Here is an 18,383-nt window from a genome sequence, read left to right on the forward strand (position 1 = left end):
AAATCCAAATGATTTTTGGTGAATTTCATACAATTCAAATTATTTTTTTGACACATTATAGAGCAGTATCTAAAATTACAAAAAAGAAATTTATCATAAAATTATCTTTGTCATCACTATGTGTGATTCATCAGGTGTTTCATAATCAAAAAATACTTTTCTTCAACATACTAGACTTTCATTAAATTTAATTTCTATTCCTAATAGATTTGACAGTTCTTTAGCAATCTCAAAACAGTTATCACATCCTGATATTCTCTGCTCTTCAAAGTACTGCACTAACTCTTTAATATGCTTAGTTGCTACGTTTGTGGGAATTTTTGCATTTTGTAATACTTTACTTACTAAATTAACTTTTGACAAAAGCTCATACTAAATTACAAGGCTTAGTATAAACTCAAATGAATCTATTTGTTCATATATTGAAACCACTTCTACTTTGATAGTATTATCTGATGCAGTTTTAAATAATTCTTTTAGTGCATTTAAAAATTCTGGAATTTGAAAACGTACAGCGCTCTAACTGATTCTATTCTAAATTCCTATCTTGTATCACATAACGGTTTTGGAGTTAATTGTTTAACAAATATCTTTAATATGTCCCAACGTGAAGTTGATGTAGCAAATAATGTATTTTTTTTTTGTATAACATTAAAAAAATTTATTGCTATAAATGATGATTTTTCAACATCCCCTAAAATCAAATTTAAATTATGACAGGTGCAAGGAGCATAAAATGCCTTTTCGTTTTCATTTAAAATGTAAGCACGGACTCCCTTATATACTCCTTTCATATTCGCTCTGTTATCATACCCTTGCCCTCTACAATCTGACAATTTAAGATTTAATTTATTCAAAAGTGATTTTATATTTTCATATATAAAACCCTTTACTAATAGTGTCATTGTTAAAAACATCAAAAAGTGTTCACGAATTTCAATATCTGCTTCAAATATATGTAAAAATTTAAAAATTACTGAAATTTGCTCCTGATGACTAACATCAGGAGTACAATCGAGAATTATTGAATAGTACTTTGCCTGTCGTATCATATTTACAATATTTTGTTGAATTTTGGTTCCCATATCAACAATTACGGTAATTCATTTTGCACAATGGGTGATAGATACGAATTTTGTTTCTTACCTATCATTTTTTCCCCCAAACATTGCATTAAATGATCTTTTAAAAGTGGATCAAATTCTGCAATTAATTCTATGATTCCAAAAAAATTACCATTAATGGCTGTGTACAAAGTATCAAAATTAACTCTAAAAGCTAAATTATGTTTATAATTATAAATAAATAAAGAATTGCTGCTACTATTCATCTTAAAACATTTCTTAACCATTCTGCTTCAAATTTTATGACATTTTGATTTGCCTGATCAATTGTATTGTGATTTTTAAATTACATTCCATTTGTGTCCATGAATACATGCATTTCATGTGCACTGGATTTCGTTTGTGCGACTTTAATCTTTCACTTACATGTCGCCCGTCAAAAAAGCGTCCACACTAGTGGATACTCTTCTGACTGGCGACATGTTAGCCTAGTGGCTTTGCGCTTCGCAACCATATGCCTGGGGAAGGAGTGTCCTAGTTCGATTCCCGTCGCCAACGTGAGGAGCTTAATGATCTTCCTCCGCCATAGCCAAGTTAGCCGGTCTTGGGTGTGAACAGCAGGGTTTTCCCCCCAGTTTATCTGGGGTTTTTCATCCCGCATGCAAGCAAACCGGCCCCGTGAACACAAACGGATCTACAGCCATAAATACTTATCCCTCCATGAGGGGACTCAACTCGCTCCAGTAGGGATGAGGGAAAAAGGGAGGAAACTCCATATGAATAAATAAAAGTCAGAAAAGCCATTATTATTAGATAAAAAATTATCATCAGAAGAAAATAATTTGCAACAAAAACAAAAAATAGAGTTGGAAGAGTTTGAATATACAAGCCATCTTCTGTTTTGCTTCTCTCTGTTTGCAATTGTCCTAACATAGTGAGCTGTGGAAAAACACCTCTTGTTGTCATCTTTTGGAAAATCATTTTCAGTCAGAGGAGACGGTGGACCACTTTGTGCAATTTGTGTTAGTGTTGCGTTGTTTAAAATTTTGGGCCACGTTGCTGGATCATCAATAGTAAATAGTTCACCTTCCTCTGGTGTCTCAGTTTTAGGATCTTCAATACTCATTGTTTGACCAAACGCATCATGTTCGCCACTTCCTTTGAGTATTTCAGAACTCGCATTATTAATTATTGTTGAGGCCGAAGAACTGTTTGTAGTTATTTCAGAACTCCCGTTATCAACTAATATATCTGAACAAATATATGAGTTCAACTTCATAAATTTAAACAGTGAATTTCTTTGACGTTCCTCAGCTGCTTCTTTTTCTTGTTTTCGCTTTCGTTTTTCATGCCCACTTGGGTATTTTCTTCCATAATAATCTCTCTCAAGACTAGTCATGCTCTAGAATTAAATACGATAGATTTAATTATAAAATAGTTAATAATTAAAACAAAATTACTTACCTGATAAATAAAATATATCTAAAATAGATAATATTAGAAAATAAATAAATCTAATATAGATTGAAAACTGCTATTGAAGAAAAATTCTGATGTAGGATAACCTAAAATCAGTTTACAAAATATATTTTTTAAGATGTTTTGCAAGTAATGTCACAAAAAAATTGCCATGACAGTATGTGTATATACTTCATAAAGGAGGTGATCGAACTCAAGTATCAAACTATAGGCCTATCTGCGTGTCAGGTGTTGTGGTTAACTTGTTGGAGAAGCTTGTGAGAACTAGGATCCAGAGTTGGGTTGATAACAATGGTATCATCTTTGATGGACCGCATGGATTTGCTAAAGGGAGGTCATGTTTTAGTAATCTATTTACTTATTACAATAAAGTGACTGATTCTTTGGACAGAGGAAAAGGATACACAGTAATATATTACTGTGTATCCTTTAGCAAATCCATGCTGCCCATCAAAGATAATACCATTGTTATCAACCCAACTCTGGATCCTAGTTCTCACATTTCCTCTACCTCATGATAGGTTGACGGTCAAACTAGAGCAGATGGGGTTGGATATTAGATTGGCGCATTGGATTGGAGACTGACTATCTGATAGGTATCAACAAGTTGTGTATGGGGGAGCGATATCCCGGAAAAGGAAAGTCACTAGTGGAGTGCCTCAGGGGTCTGTTTTAGTCTCCATTGCTGTTTAACTTGTATATTAATGATATAGGTGAAGATTTGGATTGAGATATTCAGTTGTTTGCAGATGATGCAAAGTTGGGACGAACCATGAAGTGTAGTGAAGATGTTGTGGCCTTACAGGAAGACTTGAATAGATTGAGTGATTGGGGACGAAAATGGGGACGTGATTCAATGTTGAACAAAGATGGGATGCAGAATTTATGCTTGGTGAGAATATATTGTTGGAGGTAAAGGAAATAAGAGATCTGGGGGCTGATAGTGGATAAGGATCTAAAATTTAGGGGACACATCACCAAAATTGTGAAGACAACACAAAGGCTTCTGGGAATGATGCGGAGGACACTGGCTTATAGAAGTAGGGAGATTCTTGTTACATTGTATAAGGCTTTGATTAGGCCACAGATGGACTATTGTGCCCAGATTTGGTCACCGGGTTTTCAGAAGGATGAAGAGATGTTGGAAAGGGTCCAAAGGAGACTGAATACGGTAGTTTCTGACCTCTGGAATGTCGAGCATGAGGAAAGATTGAGAAGATGTAATTTGCAGAGTTTGGTGGACAGGAGGAAGAGGGGAGATATGATAGAGACCTATACAAGTTGGTAAGGGGTTATTATAGGATCAATGCCAGAGAAGTTTTACAGAGAATAGTGGGAGATCAGGGGAGAACCAGAGGTCATCCCTGGAAACTGTATAAAGAGGGTGTGAGTAGGGTGAGTGAGAGGCAGGTTTTTTTTCGTGCAGAGTTGTGAATGATTGGAATGCCTTGCTTGAGAATGTGGTGTCTGCAAAGAGTTTGAATGTGTTTAAAACACGGTATGATGAGCTGTGTGTGTGATAAAAGGACCTCCCAGATGAGTCTTTGACTCCAAGAAGTCTTGGGGTGGTAATAATAATAATATACTTACTTGTTCATAAAATCATAAACTAAAATCAAAAAACTCCTTAAGATTATTAAAAACACCTGTTTTGAAATGCACTTTTCCCTATTTAACACTATGTTGTACGATATTGTTATATATCTTAGAGTAGTTTCAAATACTACTGCTACGATCTTATTTCGCTTACTATAATAACAATAGTTGGTTGTAAAATTATATACATATATTTTCTATATAATAATATTTTTTTATATAATAATTACAATATTAATTTATATAATAATTTTTTTAAAAATTAATTGATTTTCTTTTTTCAAATTTTTTGCACTTTGAGGTGCCCTGTGCCACCGCAAAGTTCGCACACCCATGAATACGGCCTTGTGTGTACCTCCCACAACTCTATGGAGGTCAGATGTTAAAGAAACAATAAGGTGTGGAGTACTGACAAGTGACATTCTAATTTGAAGGAAAAACTGCTGATAGGAGATTAGTACACTAATCTGTTATATGTGCTGGTACCAAACTGCAAATATAAAAACGAACAAAGAACTGTCTAATTTCCGAATATTGAAATGTGTTAGATTGGGTCATAAACTTTCTCCCATTCTGTTCAATCACTACAATGAAGAAAGTGTTCCAATTTTTAAAATAAGAAGGAAGAAATATAAATATTCTCCATTGTGCAGTGAATATTGTATTGATTTGCTGAGAAAGACACAAAAAATCAATATAGCAAATACATACACAAAGTAAAAATTGTGGCATTATATTAAATAAAAAACACACACCAAAAAACTCAGGTTATCATAGTGAGCACAGAAAAACAAACCCTGAAGTCTAAAAATCAAAAGGGGAAAAGAAATTGTAAAACAAGTTATATCTTAAGGATGGAAATGCAAGAGTGATTAGAAACTGCACTCTTGTTTTAATCATCACCCAAGTGTAAGCAAACAAGGTTTGCTTACACTTGGGGTGATGATTAATGCCAAGTACACTTCGTTCTGTGCTTGGCATTATGGTACGCTACTTCTTGAGTTATTTACATTGCACGTCTTTTAGATAGTGATACATTTGTTTTTCAAGGCTTGATCTATACCAATTTTCATCATTTATGCTCAGGATGTCCTCAACATTTAGCATCATCATCAGCAAACATCTCTCCAATTTTGACTCGAAAAACCAATCAAACATTTGAATTCAGCTCATTAATTTCTCTCTCTCTCTCTCTCTCTCTGAAAGCAAAGTTTGCATCTCAGAAGTTTCTGTGGAAACTTTCCCTAGTTTGAAAGACTATACACATGCAAGATGTAACAGAAATCTCAAAGGACACAACATTCATTCACACTTTACAAGGTACTGCTTCTTAATAATGAAAGCTACAACAGTGAATGATCCAGCAGATTGTACTCCACCCATATCTGGCAGACAAGTTTTGTACTAACCATAACAACATGATTTGGCAACCAGGAATTTTTTTTTATCATACCTTGTACTGTAGGAACTATTAAATCGTTGGAAAAGTAAGCCGAGGAAATGCACCGTACACTTTTTTTTTTTAAGTTAAAATTACAGAATAAATTTTGAACCTAAAGTAAAAGAATTACTGATCAATAAACATATGTGCTGCCTCACCTGTGAATGATGTTTTATCTCTTTCATCCACATCAATATCACAACTAGTATCAATGACATGGACTGGACTATTACAAATGGTATCTAAAAATAACAATAATAAAACTATGGTAAGTGACAATAACAAAAGAATTCATATTTCTGTAAACAAAATGCACTCTTACATGAGTCACAAACTGCAATAGATATATAATTATTTTGAAAGAAAATATCATTGCAGCACATAAACTACAAGAGAAATAATTCTTAATTTGTAGCATTTTCATATTTTTAAACATCGTATGACATCATCAAATTATTGATATGTATTCATCATATCTTGCACCTCATGAGGTGCAAGATATAATGACAGTACTAAGATAAAGTTTGCATTATTATTAGTTCACCATCAACAATTTTGTTTCAAATTAATCTGTTACATATCAGGTCTTCAATATGGTCACATCTAACATTTTACTATTAACTGCATCAATCCATCTATATTGTGGTCACACTCTGGGTCCTTTCCTGCTATCAAATACCTGTTTAGCTAGCCTTTCCTCTCCATGACAACACCACCTTAAATTAGCTCTATTCCCACATTCTTGAATGTTAACAATCTCAAGAAGAAATTTATTGGCATTTTTCTTGAAGCATTCAGGGTTGTAATTGTTGGGGAATACTTCATGAGAAAGGCTGTTCCAGAGGGGAATGGAGAGGGGGGAAGTAAATGGAATAACAGAGGGAGAGGAGAAGTAGTTTTGGTATGTTTGCAGTTGTACTGAAAAGGAATGCTAGGTGGTTGCCGATGTTTTAACAAGCACAACAATTAAGTGGAGGAATAATGGTTATTATTATTTCATCCTAGTCACTAGGACATCTACGGGGATTACAAAAACAACTAATGTAACATGAACACAAATATCATACAATACTAAGCCCAATCACGTGGGTGACACTAAAGTCCTATCTAGGTGGAGCGCCCTCTAAGGGCGGTTGTAGGTGGCCTGGAATGAAAGGTGGGACCTCTGGTGATGAGTATTTCCCAAATCTTAGGAAGCTTAATGCAATCGTATTTATCAAGATTTGGTTGATTTCTGAAAGTTGTTGCTGCTTCTAAGAATAGTCTCTCTTTCTTGAATTTGCTGTGGTGGAGCATGGTGGTTTTCTTCCATGATACTCTGTGGGTGGTGTCCAAGACACCCGCCAAGCCTGAATGACCATAGTTGTGTTTACAGATGTAAGACGTGTTCCTCCAGGCGGATGGATGCTGATCTGCCTGTCTATCCAAAGTACACCAGCTTACAGGAACAGGGTACTTTGTAAACTCCAGGCAGAGAGAGAGAGAGAGGAGGGAGCTGATCTTTCATAGAACGGATAAGGGTAGCAATCTTAGTTTGCAGTGGGGCTTATATGCTGTGTGTAGGTTGTACTTTTTTAGAATCTTGGCTATTTTTTCGGATGTGCCACGGATGTAGGGTATGGTGATGGCATTTTTAAAATCTTGTTTATGAGAAGGACTGGGAATGGGGGAGGAACTGATTATTTTTTTGATACTGTGATCACTGTAGCCATTGGAGAGGAAAGTGCTGTGTATGTGGTTAAGCTCAGTAGTGAGGGTTGTTCCACTGGAACAAAGACTGTGGGCTCTCTTGGTAAGAGTTTTAATAATGCCATATTGTTGAGAGGGGGTGGTGGTGGTGGGGAGAGTTTGTGAATGTATCTGCCTGTGTGTGTGGGTTTTCTGTATACAGGGAAGGCAAGTGTATCATTAGGCAGGTGTGTAACTAAGGTGTCTAGGAATGGTAAACAATTGTTCTTTTCCTTTTCCATAGTAAACCGGATTCTTGGATGTAGGCTATTGAGATGACTGAGGAAGGAGTCTAGCGTGTCTGGGCCATGAGGCCAAATAGAGAACACATCATCTACATATCTTAGCTAGATAGAAGGTTTGAGTGGGGCTGAGTCTATGGCTCATTTTTCGAAATCTTTCATATAGAAATTGGCAAGAGGGAGTGAGAGGGGGGAACCCATGGCAGTTCCCTCTATCTGTTTGTAGATTTTGTTCTTCCAAGAAAAATACCCAGAGTTAATGGCAAAGGAAAAAGATCTAAGATGTCAGACGGAAAAACGTTTTCTAAGAAAGATAAGGTGTCAGTTAAGGGAATATTATTGGTAAACAAAGAGGAGATATCAAAGCTTACCAATATGTCTGCGTTATTCAAGATTAAATTTTCTATGAGGGCTTTAAAGTGGGTCGAGTTTTTTATATAGGAAGTGGACCTTCCAGCGAGGGGGGGGGGGGTCAGAGAGTTGGTCAGCTGTTTAGACAGTCTGTAGCAAGGTGCATTGGTGGCATCTACTATAGGTCTAAGTGGGGAATTGGGTTTGTGGATTTTTGGTAATTTTTGATTGCCCTCTCTCACCCCCTTTTGCCAATTTCTATATGAAAGATTTCGAAAAACGAGCCATAGACTCAGCCGCACTCAAACCTTCTATCTGGCTAAGATATGTAGATGATGTGTACTCTATTTGGCCCCATGGCCCAGACACGTTAGACTCCTTCCTCAGTCATCTCAATAGCCTACATCCAAGAATCCAGTTTACTATGGAAAAGGAAAAGAACAATTGTTTACCCTTCCTAGACACCTTAGTTACAAGCCTGCCTAATGATACACTTGCCTTCACTGTATACAGAACCCCCCACACACACGGGCAGATACATTCACAAACTCTCCCACCACCACCCCCTCCCAACAATATAGCATTATTAAAATCATGTTGGAGGCTTAATGGATTTTTTTACAAAACTCAAAAAGAATTAAAATAGAATTTAATACTTCCTATATTTCGTCCTAGTCACTAGGACATCTACGGGGATTACAAAAACAATTAATGTAACATGCACACACAAATCTTACAATACTAAGCCCAACCACGTGGGTGACACTAAAGTCCTGTCTAGGTGGAGTGCCCTCTAAGGGCGGTAGTAGGTGGCCTAGAATGTAAGGTGGGGAACTCTGGTGATGAGTGTTTCCCAAATCTTCGGAAGCTTAATGCAACCGTATTTATTAAGATTTGGTTGGTTTCTGAGAGCTGCTGCTGCTGCTTCTAAGAAAAGTCTCTCTTTCTTGAATTTGCTGTGGTGGAGCATGGTGGTTTTCTTCCATGATACTCTGTGGGTGGTGTCCAAAACATGGTCAGCCAAGCCTGAATGGCCATAGTTATGTTTACATATGTAAGACTTGTGTTCCTCCAGGCGGATGCATGCTGATCTGCCTGTCTGTCCAAAGTACGCCAGCTTACAGGAACAGGGTACTTTGTAAACTCCAGGCAGCAAGAGAGGAGGGAGCTGATCTTTCGTAGAACGGATAAGGGTAGCAAGTTTGCGGTAGGGCTTATATGCTGTGTGTAGGTTGTACTTTTTTAGTATCTTGGCTATTTTTTCAGATGTGCCACGGATGTAGGGTATGGTGATGGCATTTTTAAAATCTTGATGACGAGAAGGACGGGGAATGGGGGAGGAACTGATTATTTTTTTGATACTGTGTTCGCTGTAGCCATTGGAGAGGAAAGTGTTGTGTATGTGGTTAAGCTCAGTAGTAAGGGCGGTTTCACTGGAACAAAGATTGTGGGCTCTCTTAGTAAGAGTTTTGATGATGCCATATTGTTGTGAGGGATGGTGGTGGTGGGAGAGTTTGTGAATGTATCTGCCTGTGTGTGTGGGTTTTCTGTATACAGTGAAGGCAAGTGTATCATTAGGCAGGCATGTGACTAAGGTGTCTAGGAAGGGTAAACAGTTGTTCTTTTCCTTTTCCATAGTAAACTGGATTCTTGGATGTAGGCAATTAAGATGACTGAGGAAGGAGTCTAATGTGTCTGGGCCATGAGGCCAAATAAAGAACACATCATCTACACATCTTAGCCAGATAGAAGGTTTGAGTGGGGCTGAGTCTATGGCTTGTTTTTCGAAATCTTCCATATAGAAATTGGCAAGGGGGGGTGAGAGGGGGGGGAACCTATGGCGGTTCCCTCTATCTCCTTGTAGATTTTGTTCTTCCAAGAGAAATACCCAGAGCAAATGCGGAAATTTTTGCAAGCTTAAACTGATTAAAAATTATTTGTGAACAGCAATGACCCAAGAAGGATTAGTTGGTCTAGCAACTATATCAATAGAGGCAGACATAGCTTATAATTTAAAATTAGAAGAGCTTAAAAAGTTTTATTATTTAAAAATTTTATATAGAACAGACATTTAATTAATATTATTATGTAATTGTTTTGCATTAATGTTTCTCTTGCAATAAAAACAAAACAACCATAGGAAATTTTCTTATATTTTTGTCTTATAATCCATCAAGAGCAATATATAATTATTTGCCTCAGGATGCAATTTAATCTGGCGACAGCCCTGATTACTGGTAACGTTTGTTTGAAATAATGGAAAAGAAGATGACGTTATTTGGGTAGGATACACACAAGAAAACCGCTCTCTAGGCCGGAAATGGCAATAGTGAATAGGAGATTCTTGGTAAGTCATATCCATTTTCAGTTTCTTCCTGAAAACTGCCAGATAATTCCAAAAATCCCTGCATATTAGGGTTAAATGATTTTTCTCACAAAATTTTGGAAAAAAAGTGCGTGTTATATTCAAGTAAATGCAGTAGTAGGCCTACATAAACACAAAAATATTACACGATATTCTTTGTGCTTCTCACAATCACAAGCTGTGATAAACAACTGCTAATCTGCTGTTGGTTACTGACTGTTGCCAACCAGAAAACACAAAATATCGCTACAAGTCTGTCAAAATTCTGCAATATAGTTTGCTTGTCAATTGCTGCATGTTAATGCATTACAGGAAGCTCCAAACCTCCCCCATCCCTTTCATCACGCATTCATAATTGGGTGACTGTTGATATCGACTTTATAGACACATTCAAAACTGTAAACAATTATTGAATAATAGCACAATAATGTAGGCATAATTACTGTAAAGGGAAAAAATTCACAAAACAGAAAGTTCATAAAAAAAGTTTATGAATTTAACCACTGGCTGGGACACAGTCCTCTAAAGTCTCCCACAAAGTTTGTGGTGAATCTCAGCTGAGGACTTTCTTGCAACACGAAAAAAACTTGATGATGGTCCTCACCTCTGTGTCTTCGAATTTCTTCAAAACCTCCAATTGTCTTCTTATATATTCTAAAAGAAAAAGAACAAATCATTACAATTTGATGAAACTTTGATCCCAATGTTTCATCAAATTGTAATGATGTTTTAAAATATGTCCTTTCTTGTGGTTATATAAGGTGCTTTAATATCATTTTTGTTCTAGGTGTTTATCAGAACTTTCCAGTCCCCCCCCCCTCGTATTTAATCTCCTGACCTTTGGAATACAATCAGTCATTGCCTCTACCAGATAATTCCTGAGTAGATACCAAGCAGAACTGATTTCCTTCCATCAATTTCTCATTGATGATATCGCTGCAAGCTGCCTCCTGAGTTTGCCATAATCACCTGCCTTATAGTTCACACCAAAAACTCTTTCTCACAAAAGTCTTGATATGGCTAGCCACCGCCACCACCCAAGTGATCACTTTATGGTCACTTTCACCAACTTCATTAACATTCATTCAAAAATTCAAGTAAAGCCCTGAGTTGAAATTTAGATTGTGATGTCAGGTTTAATGCACTTTCTTTCATGATGTCACTGATACTGATGATGAATAACAATGGAAATTGCCTTACACCTGTAAGGCAATTTCCACTGTTATGACATCAAATTATCTTCCTGTAACAGCTAATGTACAACTTAAATATAAGCCGCATATTGCTCTATATATTATTCCATTTACACCATACAACTGAAGGTGCTCTAAATAACTTTTCTCTTGTCACCTTTTTCAGATCTACGAAACTTAAATATAAATCATTTTAATATTCTTACAATTTTTTAACTGTCTTCATGTAAAATTCTGATTCTGACAAATGCCTATTTGGCCTGAGCCCAGCATGTTCCTCCACAAGTTTCTTTTTTCTCAGTTTTTCTTATTCTCAAGTATGCTTGCATAATTCTTACCTGAAATGCTCAATAAGGAAATTCCTCTATGATTCTTACATAAAGTTTTTCCCATTTTATAGATGTGAAATATGAAATCTGTACTCCAATCATCTGAAATTCAATGCTCTCACTAGACCCTACAAACTATGCAGTGAAGCCATTATAAAATTTTGTACTTACATGTTTGACCATTTCTGATCGAATATCAGCTACTCCAGCTGCCTTTTTCCAGATTTCTGATAGCAATTTTCTACATATATATTTCCTACCTACACACACATACTGAATGCATTCCTTTGAATATCTTCTACTACTGTTCTTTATACATTGGCTGTGTGGACCACGTGTGACATATACCCCTTCGTGATAGAATGTTCATCACTTTTTACAATCTCACAAGTCAAGACTGCATGGTCACTTTCCCCCAATTGAAGGCAATGCAGCCATCCTAGTTATGGATAACTCTTCTGATCCTATGACCAGGTTCAATAGTCTTGCACCTTGAGTCACCTCTATCACATGCTGCCACAAGTAATTATTATTTATTATTATTTTACAGCATCTCCATGAAGTCCAGAGACGCATCATGGGAGACCCTAATTAAGCATTATACACATAAATCCTATCATACCTCTCCTTGAAGCCATTCACCATCAGGGAACTCACAACCAATTCTGGCAATCCATTCCACTCACCACTTTCCATGAAAAAAAAGTCTGGTCTGCACACCCTTACACAACTTCCACGGATGGTCCCCTAGTTGTCTGACTATTTGTCATATATTGAAAAATTTCACTTGCATCAATTTTATAAAATTCTTTTAATAGCTTAAAAGTTTCTATCATGCCACCTCTTTTCCATCTATCAACTAAACTTTGTAACCCATAAACATTCAACCTATCCTCACAGGGAGTATTCCACAGACCTGTCATCATCTTGGTCAATTGTCTCTGAATCCTCTCTACCTGGTCCCCAAGAAACCCAGACCCAGGAGACCAAATCTTTGCACAGTTGTCAAGATGTGCTGAATCATAGTCTCATAAAGAGGGATAATAACTTCTTTATCTTTACATTATTATTATTATTTAGGCCTCCAAGGAGTCAAAAGACTCTCGCGAGAGGTCCTTCCTAGGAAACACAAGTCTATCAAGACTCACCGTGGGAGGTCCCTCCTAGGAAACACAAAATCTATCATACCACTCCTTAAATTCATTGACCGTTCTTGCTCTCACCACTCCATCAGGCAATGAATTCCATGGTTCAATCACCCTGCATGCAAAGAAACCACTCCTCACCCTCTTGCTCACAGTTTCCTTTCGTAACTTCCAGGGATGGCCCCTTGTCATCACTCTTTCCCGCTGTTCAACCAAGCAAAAGAACTCCCCCAGTGTCAACCCTGTAACCACCTCTCAACAGTTTAAAAGTCTCAATCATATCACCTCTCCTTCTTCTATCCACCAAACTCTGCTGTCCACATTCCCTCAGCCGATCCTCATAACTAACTCTGTCTTTGTTATCTGCCTCTGTACCCTTCCCACAGTTAATTTATCCCCTTCAAATCCCAGGGACCAAATCTGAGAACAATAGTTTAAGTGTGGTCTGATACAATGGAATGATAACTCTTTTATCTCTGCAGGTCAGCGTCCTTCTCATTATTGCAGCAATCCTTTGTGTTACCTTCACTACCTTTGCAATATGTCCGTTGAATTTCAGGTTTCTATCAATCATCAACCCCAGATCTCGTCTCCCCTACATCCTACAATATATCTCCTCTAATAAAGTATGCAGCGTCCCATCGATGTGTCCCAAACCTAAAGACCTTACATTTTGCTGCATTAAACCGACACCCCTATTCATTTGCCGATCTGTCTAGCTTATTCAAATCCTCTTGCATGACTACCACATCTGCACTATTACTAATAATAATTTACATGTTAGTATATTTTTCAACATCCAAGTAATTAATCAAGCTATTTTACTAACTTTTGCAATATGCCCTCTGAACTTCAACTCTTTTGTTCACCATTATCCCCAAGTTCCTAACCTCATCAATTTCCTGCAATCCAATACCATCAATATGATACACCATATGCAACCTTTTTAACCTGAAGTGCATAAACTTACATTTTGCAAACTTAAATTGACAATCATTATTCTTTGCCCAAATTGCCAATTTATTTAAATCATCCTGCAAGATATCTAAGTCACCTTTATCAACTATTGCTCTCCCCAGTTCTGCATCATCAGCAAATAACTCAATATCCCCATTTAAATCTTTCCCTATATCATTGATATACAAATTAAAGAATAGTGACCTTTATCAAATCTTGAGGTACTCCATTAGTCACCATCATTCTCCTAGATTCCACTCCACCATATACTACTCTCTAGTGCCTGTCCATCAGCCACCCCTCTATCCATGCTACTAGCCTCATACCCATTCGCTCAAATTATCTCTATCAAGCTATCAAAAATCATTATCTCTCACAGTAAAGTGTATAAATTCCATTTCCTTCCTGCTATTTGATTTCTCTTTCCTTCCAATCTATATCTCCATACTTGAAGTCCCCCATAATAATTGCTCAACCATATATTTTTTCTTATTGGTCTTTATCTCACATCAGGAAATTACCTGAAAGGAAATATTCAGATGCTTGCTGATAATGCAAAATAATGAATCAAGGCGATGTGGAAAGCTTGGAGGATTATTTAAACAGGCTGTCAGTATTATTATTATTATTACATGACACCTCCAGGGAGTCCAAAGACTCATTGAAAGAGGGCACCTACTCCACAACTCTCCATTTCTACCAATCAATCCACCAACTACAAAGAACTGCAACTACCTTCATCATCTACACCAATGCCATCTACCGCCAACCACCGCCACTACTATTTTCACAGACAATCATGAACATCCATGCCCACGGTGTGATTCGAACCCGCAGCCTTGTGGCTGGAGAGTGGATACGCTAACCACTCGGCCAACCAGGCCAGCAATATGGACAAAAGATAATGGGTATCAGTTTAATGTAGAGAAATGTCAAGTTATGCATTTTGGGATGAACAGATTACAAGTTGTGTACCACACTGATGGATATGTACTCCATGAAATAGATGAAGCCAAGGATTTATGGGTGGGTAGGTACATAGAAAGTTAAAGTTTATAGGACATATTGCTAAGGTTGCTCATAATACTTGACTATTGAAGAACACACAAGTAGAGATAAGGAAGTTGTCATTCCTCTTTATAAGTCCTTGATACATCCACATCTGAATTACTGTGCTCAGGTCTAGTCTCCTGGGAATGAGAAAGGTGTGGACAGGATTCAAAGGAGTGCAACAAAGATGGTGAGTGGTCTATGGAATGTTCCCTATGATGAGAGATTGATGGTGCTTTGACTGCAGAAGTTGGTTGATAGGCAAAAAAATAGGGGATATGATAGAAATGTTTAAGTTACTTAAAGAGTTTTATAGGACTCGTACAACAAACAACAACAATAATAATGATGTAAAGTAGCTATTTGGAGAACATTAGAAAGCAAATGTTAGTGCTTTTCCCCCCTCAAACTGCACTTTAAAAATACTTAGTGAAAGAAGTTAAATGGATTTCTTTATCCATATGAACTAATCTGATTGAATTACTAATTTAAAGAGCACAAGTGATGTCAGACAAAAATCTTCACTTTTTGGGATTCACATTTCTTTTAGAGGGATGTTTGTGAATAACGATGGCATGATGTCAAAGATCACTAATAAGCTGATACATTTTAGTTTTAGTTTTTCTATACAGCGGCTGAGTTCTGCACAGGGTAATCTGTATTATCAGTTATATGCAGTGTATTATTTTTAGGTATTGGTGTGGATATAATAGTCATAACAAGAGCCAGTAAGGGAGATGCTACTATTTTCTTATTCTTCCAGACATTTGTTAGAGTATTAAATAAGACCTCGACTAAGGATCTGAATGGCTTGTTTGCTAAGCAAGGTTGTAGATAATAATAATAACATCATTATTATTACATGACACCTCTGACAAGTCCAAGGATTCATCACAGAAGACACCACTTAATCCATTACAAGCTGCCATCCCCTATCTATTTACCCCATCTACTTCCCACTATTTGTAGTTTGTTGGTTAAATGCATGCATTTTCTGTTTGATTTCTTTCAACTTTCAACTAAAAAAAAAAAACTTCATTATGAAAATTTCTCTTATGACAAGAACTGAACTTAAGTCTTTTCTAATCAAAGGGCATATTGTTCTTCCAACCATGCTGCAGAGGTGCATAACTGATTACAATATTTCCCCATTTGTAAGGAAACAGCAGGTCTTAAAGCATGCCATATTTTGATTTGATTAACATTGAGAATGTCTCAGAAACTGGAGGTGAAATATTATTACTATTATTATCCTAAGGCCTCCATTGAGTCAAAGGCTCATCTAACACACACACACACACACACACACACACCTCATCATATCTTGCCTTAAACACCTTCAAATTCTCTGCAGACACCACATTCTAGACAAGGCATTCCAATAATTCACAACTCTGCATGCAAAAAAACCCTACTTCTCACTCCCCTGTTCATTATACAGCTTCCAGAGATGATCTCTTACTTTCCCCTGATCTTCCACCATTTCATGAAAAATCTCTTCAACACTAATCCTATAACAATCCCCTACCCACTGTCATCTCTATTATATCACTCCTCTTCTTCCTATCCACTAGACTCTGTAAATTGTAACTTCTTGACCATTCCTCATATTCAACATTCCAGAGATCAGAAACTACATTAGTCTCACCTCTGGACCCTTTCCAACATCTCTTTGTCCTTTTGTAAACCAGGTGACCAAATGCATGCACAGCAGTCATTATGTGGCCTAATCAATGTCTTATACAATGGAACAAGAATCTCCTTATAAATCAGTGTCCTCCACATCATTTCCAGAATTTGTTGTGTTGTCCTCACAATTTTGGCAATATGTTCTTTAAATTTTGATCCTTATCTACCATCACTTCCGGATCTCTTATTTTCTTCGCCTCCAACAATATATCCTCACTAAGCACATATTCTATATCCTATCTTTGTTTCCCAAATTTTAAAACCTTACATTTTGCAACATTGAACTGGCATCTCCACCTCCATGCCCATTCACTCATTCTATTCAAGTCTTTTTATAAGGCCAGCACATCTGCTCTATTCCTCATAGTTCGTCCCAACTTTGCATCATCTTCAAACAATATCCCCTTCTAATTCTGTTCCAATATCATTAACATACAAGTTAAACAAATGGCCCTAAAAGAGACCCCTGAGGCATACCACTAGTGGCTTTCCTCTTCCAGGACATTGCTCCCCCATACACATATCAGATAGCCAATCTCCAATCCAATGCACTAGTCTAATATCCAGCTCCATCTGCTCTAGTTTGACTATCAACTTATAATGTGGTAATCTACCAAAAGCCTTTGCAAAATCCAAATATACTACTGTGTATCCATCTCTTTGTCCATTAAATAGATTACTAAAACGTGACCTCCCTTTAGCAAATCCATGCTGCTCATCAAAAGATAATATCACTGTTTTATATCTAATTCTGGATTGTGGTTCTCACCAGCATCTCCAACACTTTAACTACAACAACTGACACATAGATAGGCCTATAATTTAATGCTTGAGTTCTGTCACCTCCCTTACGTAGCAGCACAATCTTGCCTTCCTTCAACTCCTTTGGAACTTGACCCAGTGCAAGACTCATATCAAACATGTCAAGAACACACACACACACACACACACACACACACACACACACACACACACACACACACACACACACACACACACACACACACACACACACACACACAAGAGCACATTCCTTCAAAATACATGGTGATATATTATCAAGACCAACAGCCTTTTTAACATCAAATTTGCTCAATTTCTCATATATCTCTTTCTCACTTATAGGCAGTCTCTCCTTCTCAGCATCAACTGCTCACAAACTCTCCATGATGTCAAATTCACAAGAATGAAAGACCTTTACAAACTGTTCACTAAATATCTCAACTATATCCTCTGCAGAAGTTGTCCTTATACTATTTTCTCCAATCAATGTCATCCCTCCATAATCATTCTTTATTTCTTTTTTGCTGACTACATATCAAAAGAACTCCATAGGATTCTTTTTGGCTTCATTAGCTAACTGCTGCTCATACTTCACTTTTGCTACCCTTACCAACCAAGTCACCCTCCTTGTTTGTTTTTTGTAATTCTCATGGAATTGATTATTACCTCTTATGTTGCCTCCATAATGCCTTTTCCCTCTGTACTGCATGCTTAATCTCTTCATTCATTCATTTCACAACTACCTTATTTAACCTTCTGACCCTTGGAATACATTTAGACATTGCTTTTACTAGACAGTTCTTGAATATCACTCAAGCAGCACTGATTTCCTTTCCAGCCAACTCCTGATCCCATACCCCTGCAAGCTGTCTCCTAAGCTTCTCATAATCACCAGCCTTGTAGTTCCATAAATATCCTTTCCTCACAGAGATCCTCACACTGCTGGCAAGCACCTATGTAATCACTTCATG

At 37.0% G+C, this 18,383-nt stretch overlaps 1 protein-coding gene across 1 annotated transcript in view; it reads right to left on the reverse strand.

Moving 5' to 3' along the window:
* LOC150109117 (uncharacterized) overlaps positions 1–18,383 on the reverse strand; it is a 40,519-nt gene that overhangs the window by 16,315 nt on the left and 5,821 nt on the right. Inside the window, exon 2 of the mRNA XM_090405670.1 lies at positions 5,739–5,822. Coding sequence (XP_090261796.1) covers positions 5,739–5,822 — 84 coding nt within the window. The remainder of the gene's footprint in view (positions 1–5,738; positions 5,823–18,383) is intronic.

Source organism: Typopeltis vanoorti, chromosome 2 (assembly GCF_054136105.1).
Source record: "Typopeltis vanoorti isolate ZY-2024b chromosome 2, IOZ_Tvanoo_1.0, whole genome shotgun sequence".
NCBI lineage: Eukaryota > Metazoa > Arthropoda > Arachnida > Uropygi > Thelyphonidae > Typopeltis > Typopeltis vanoorti.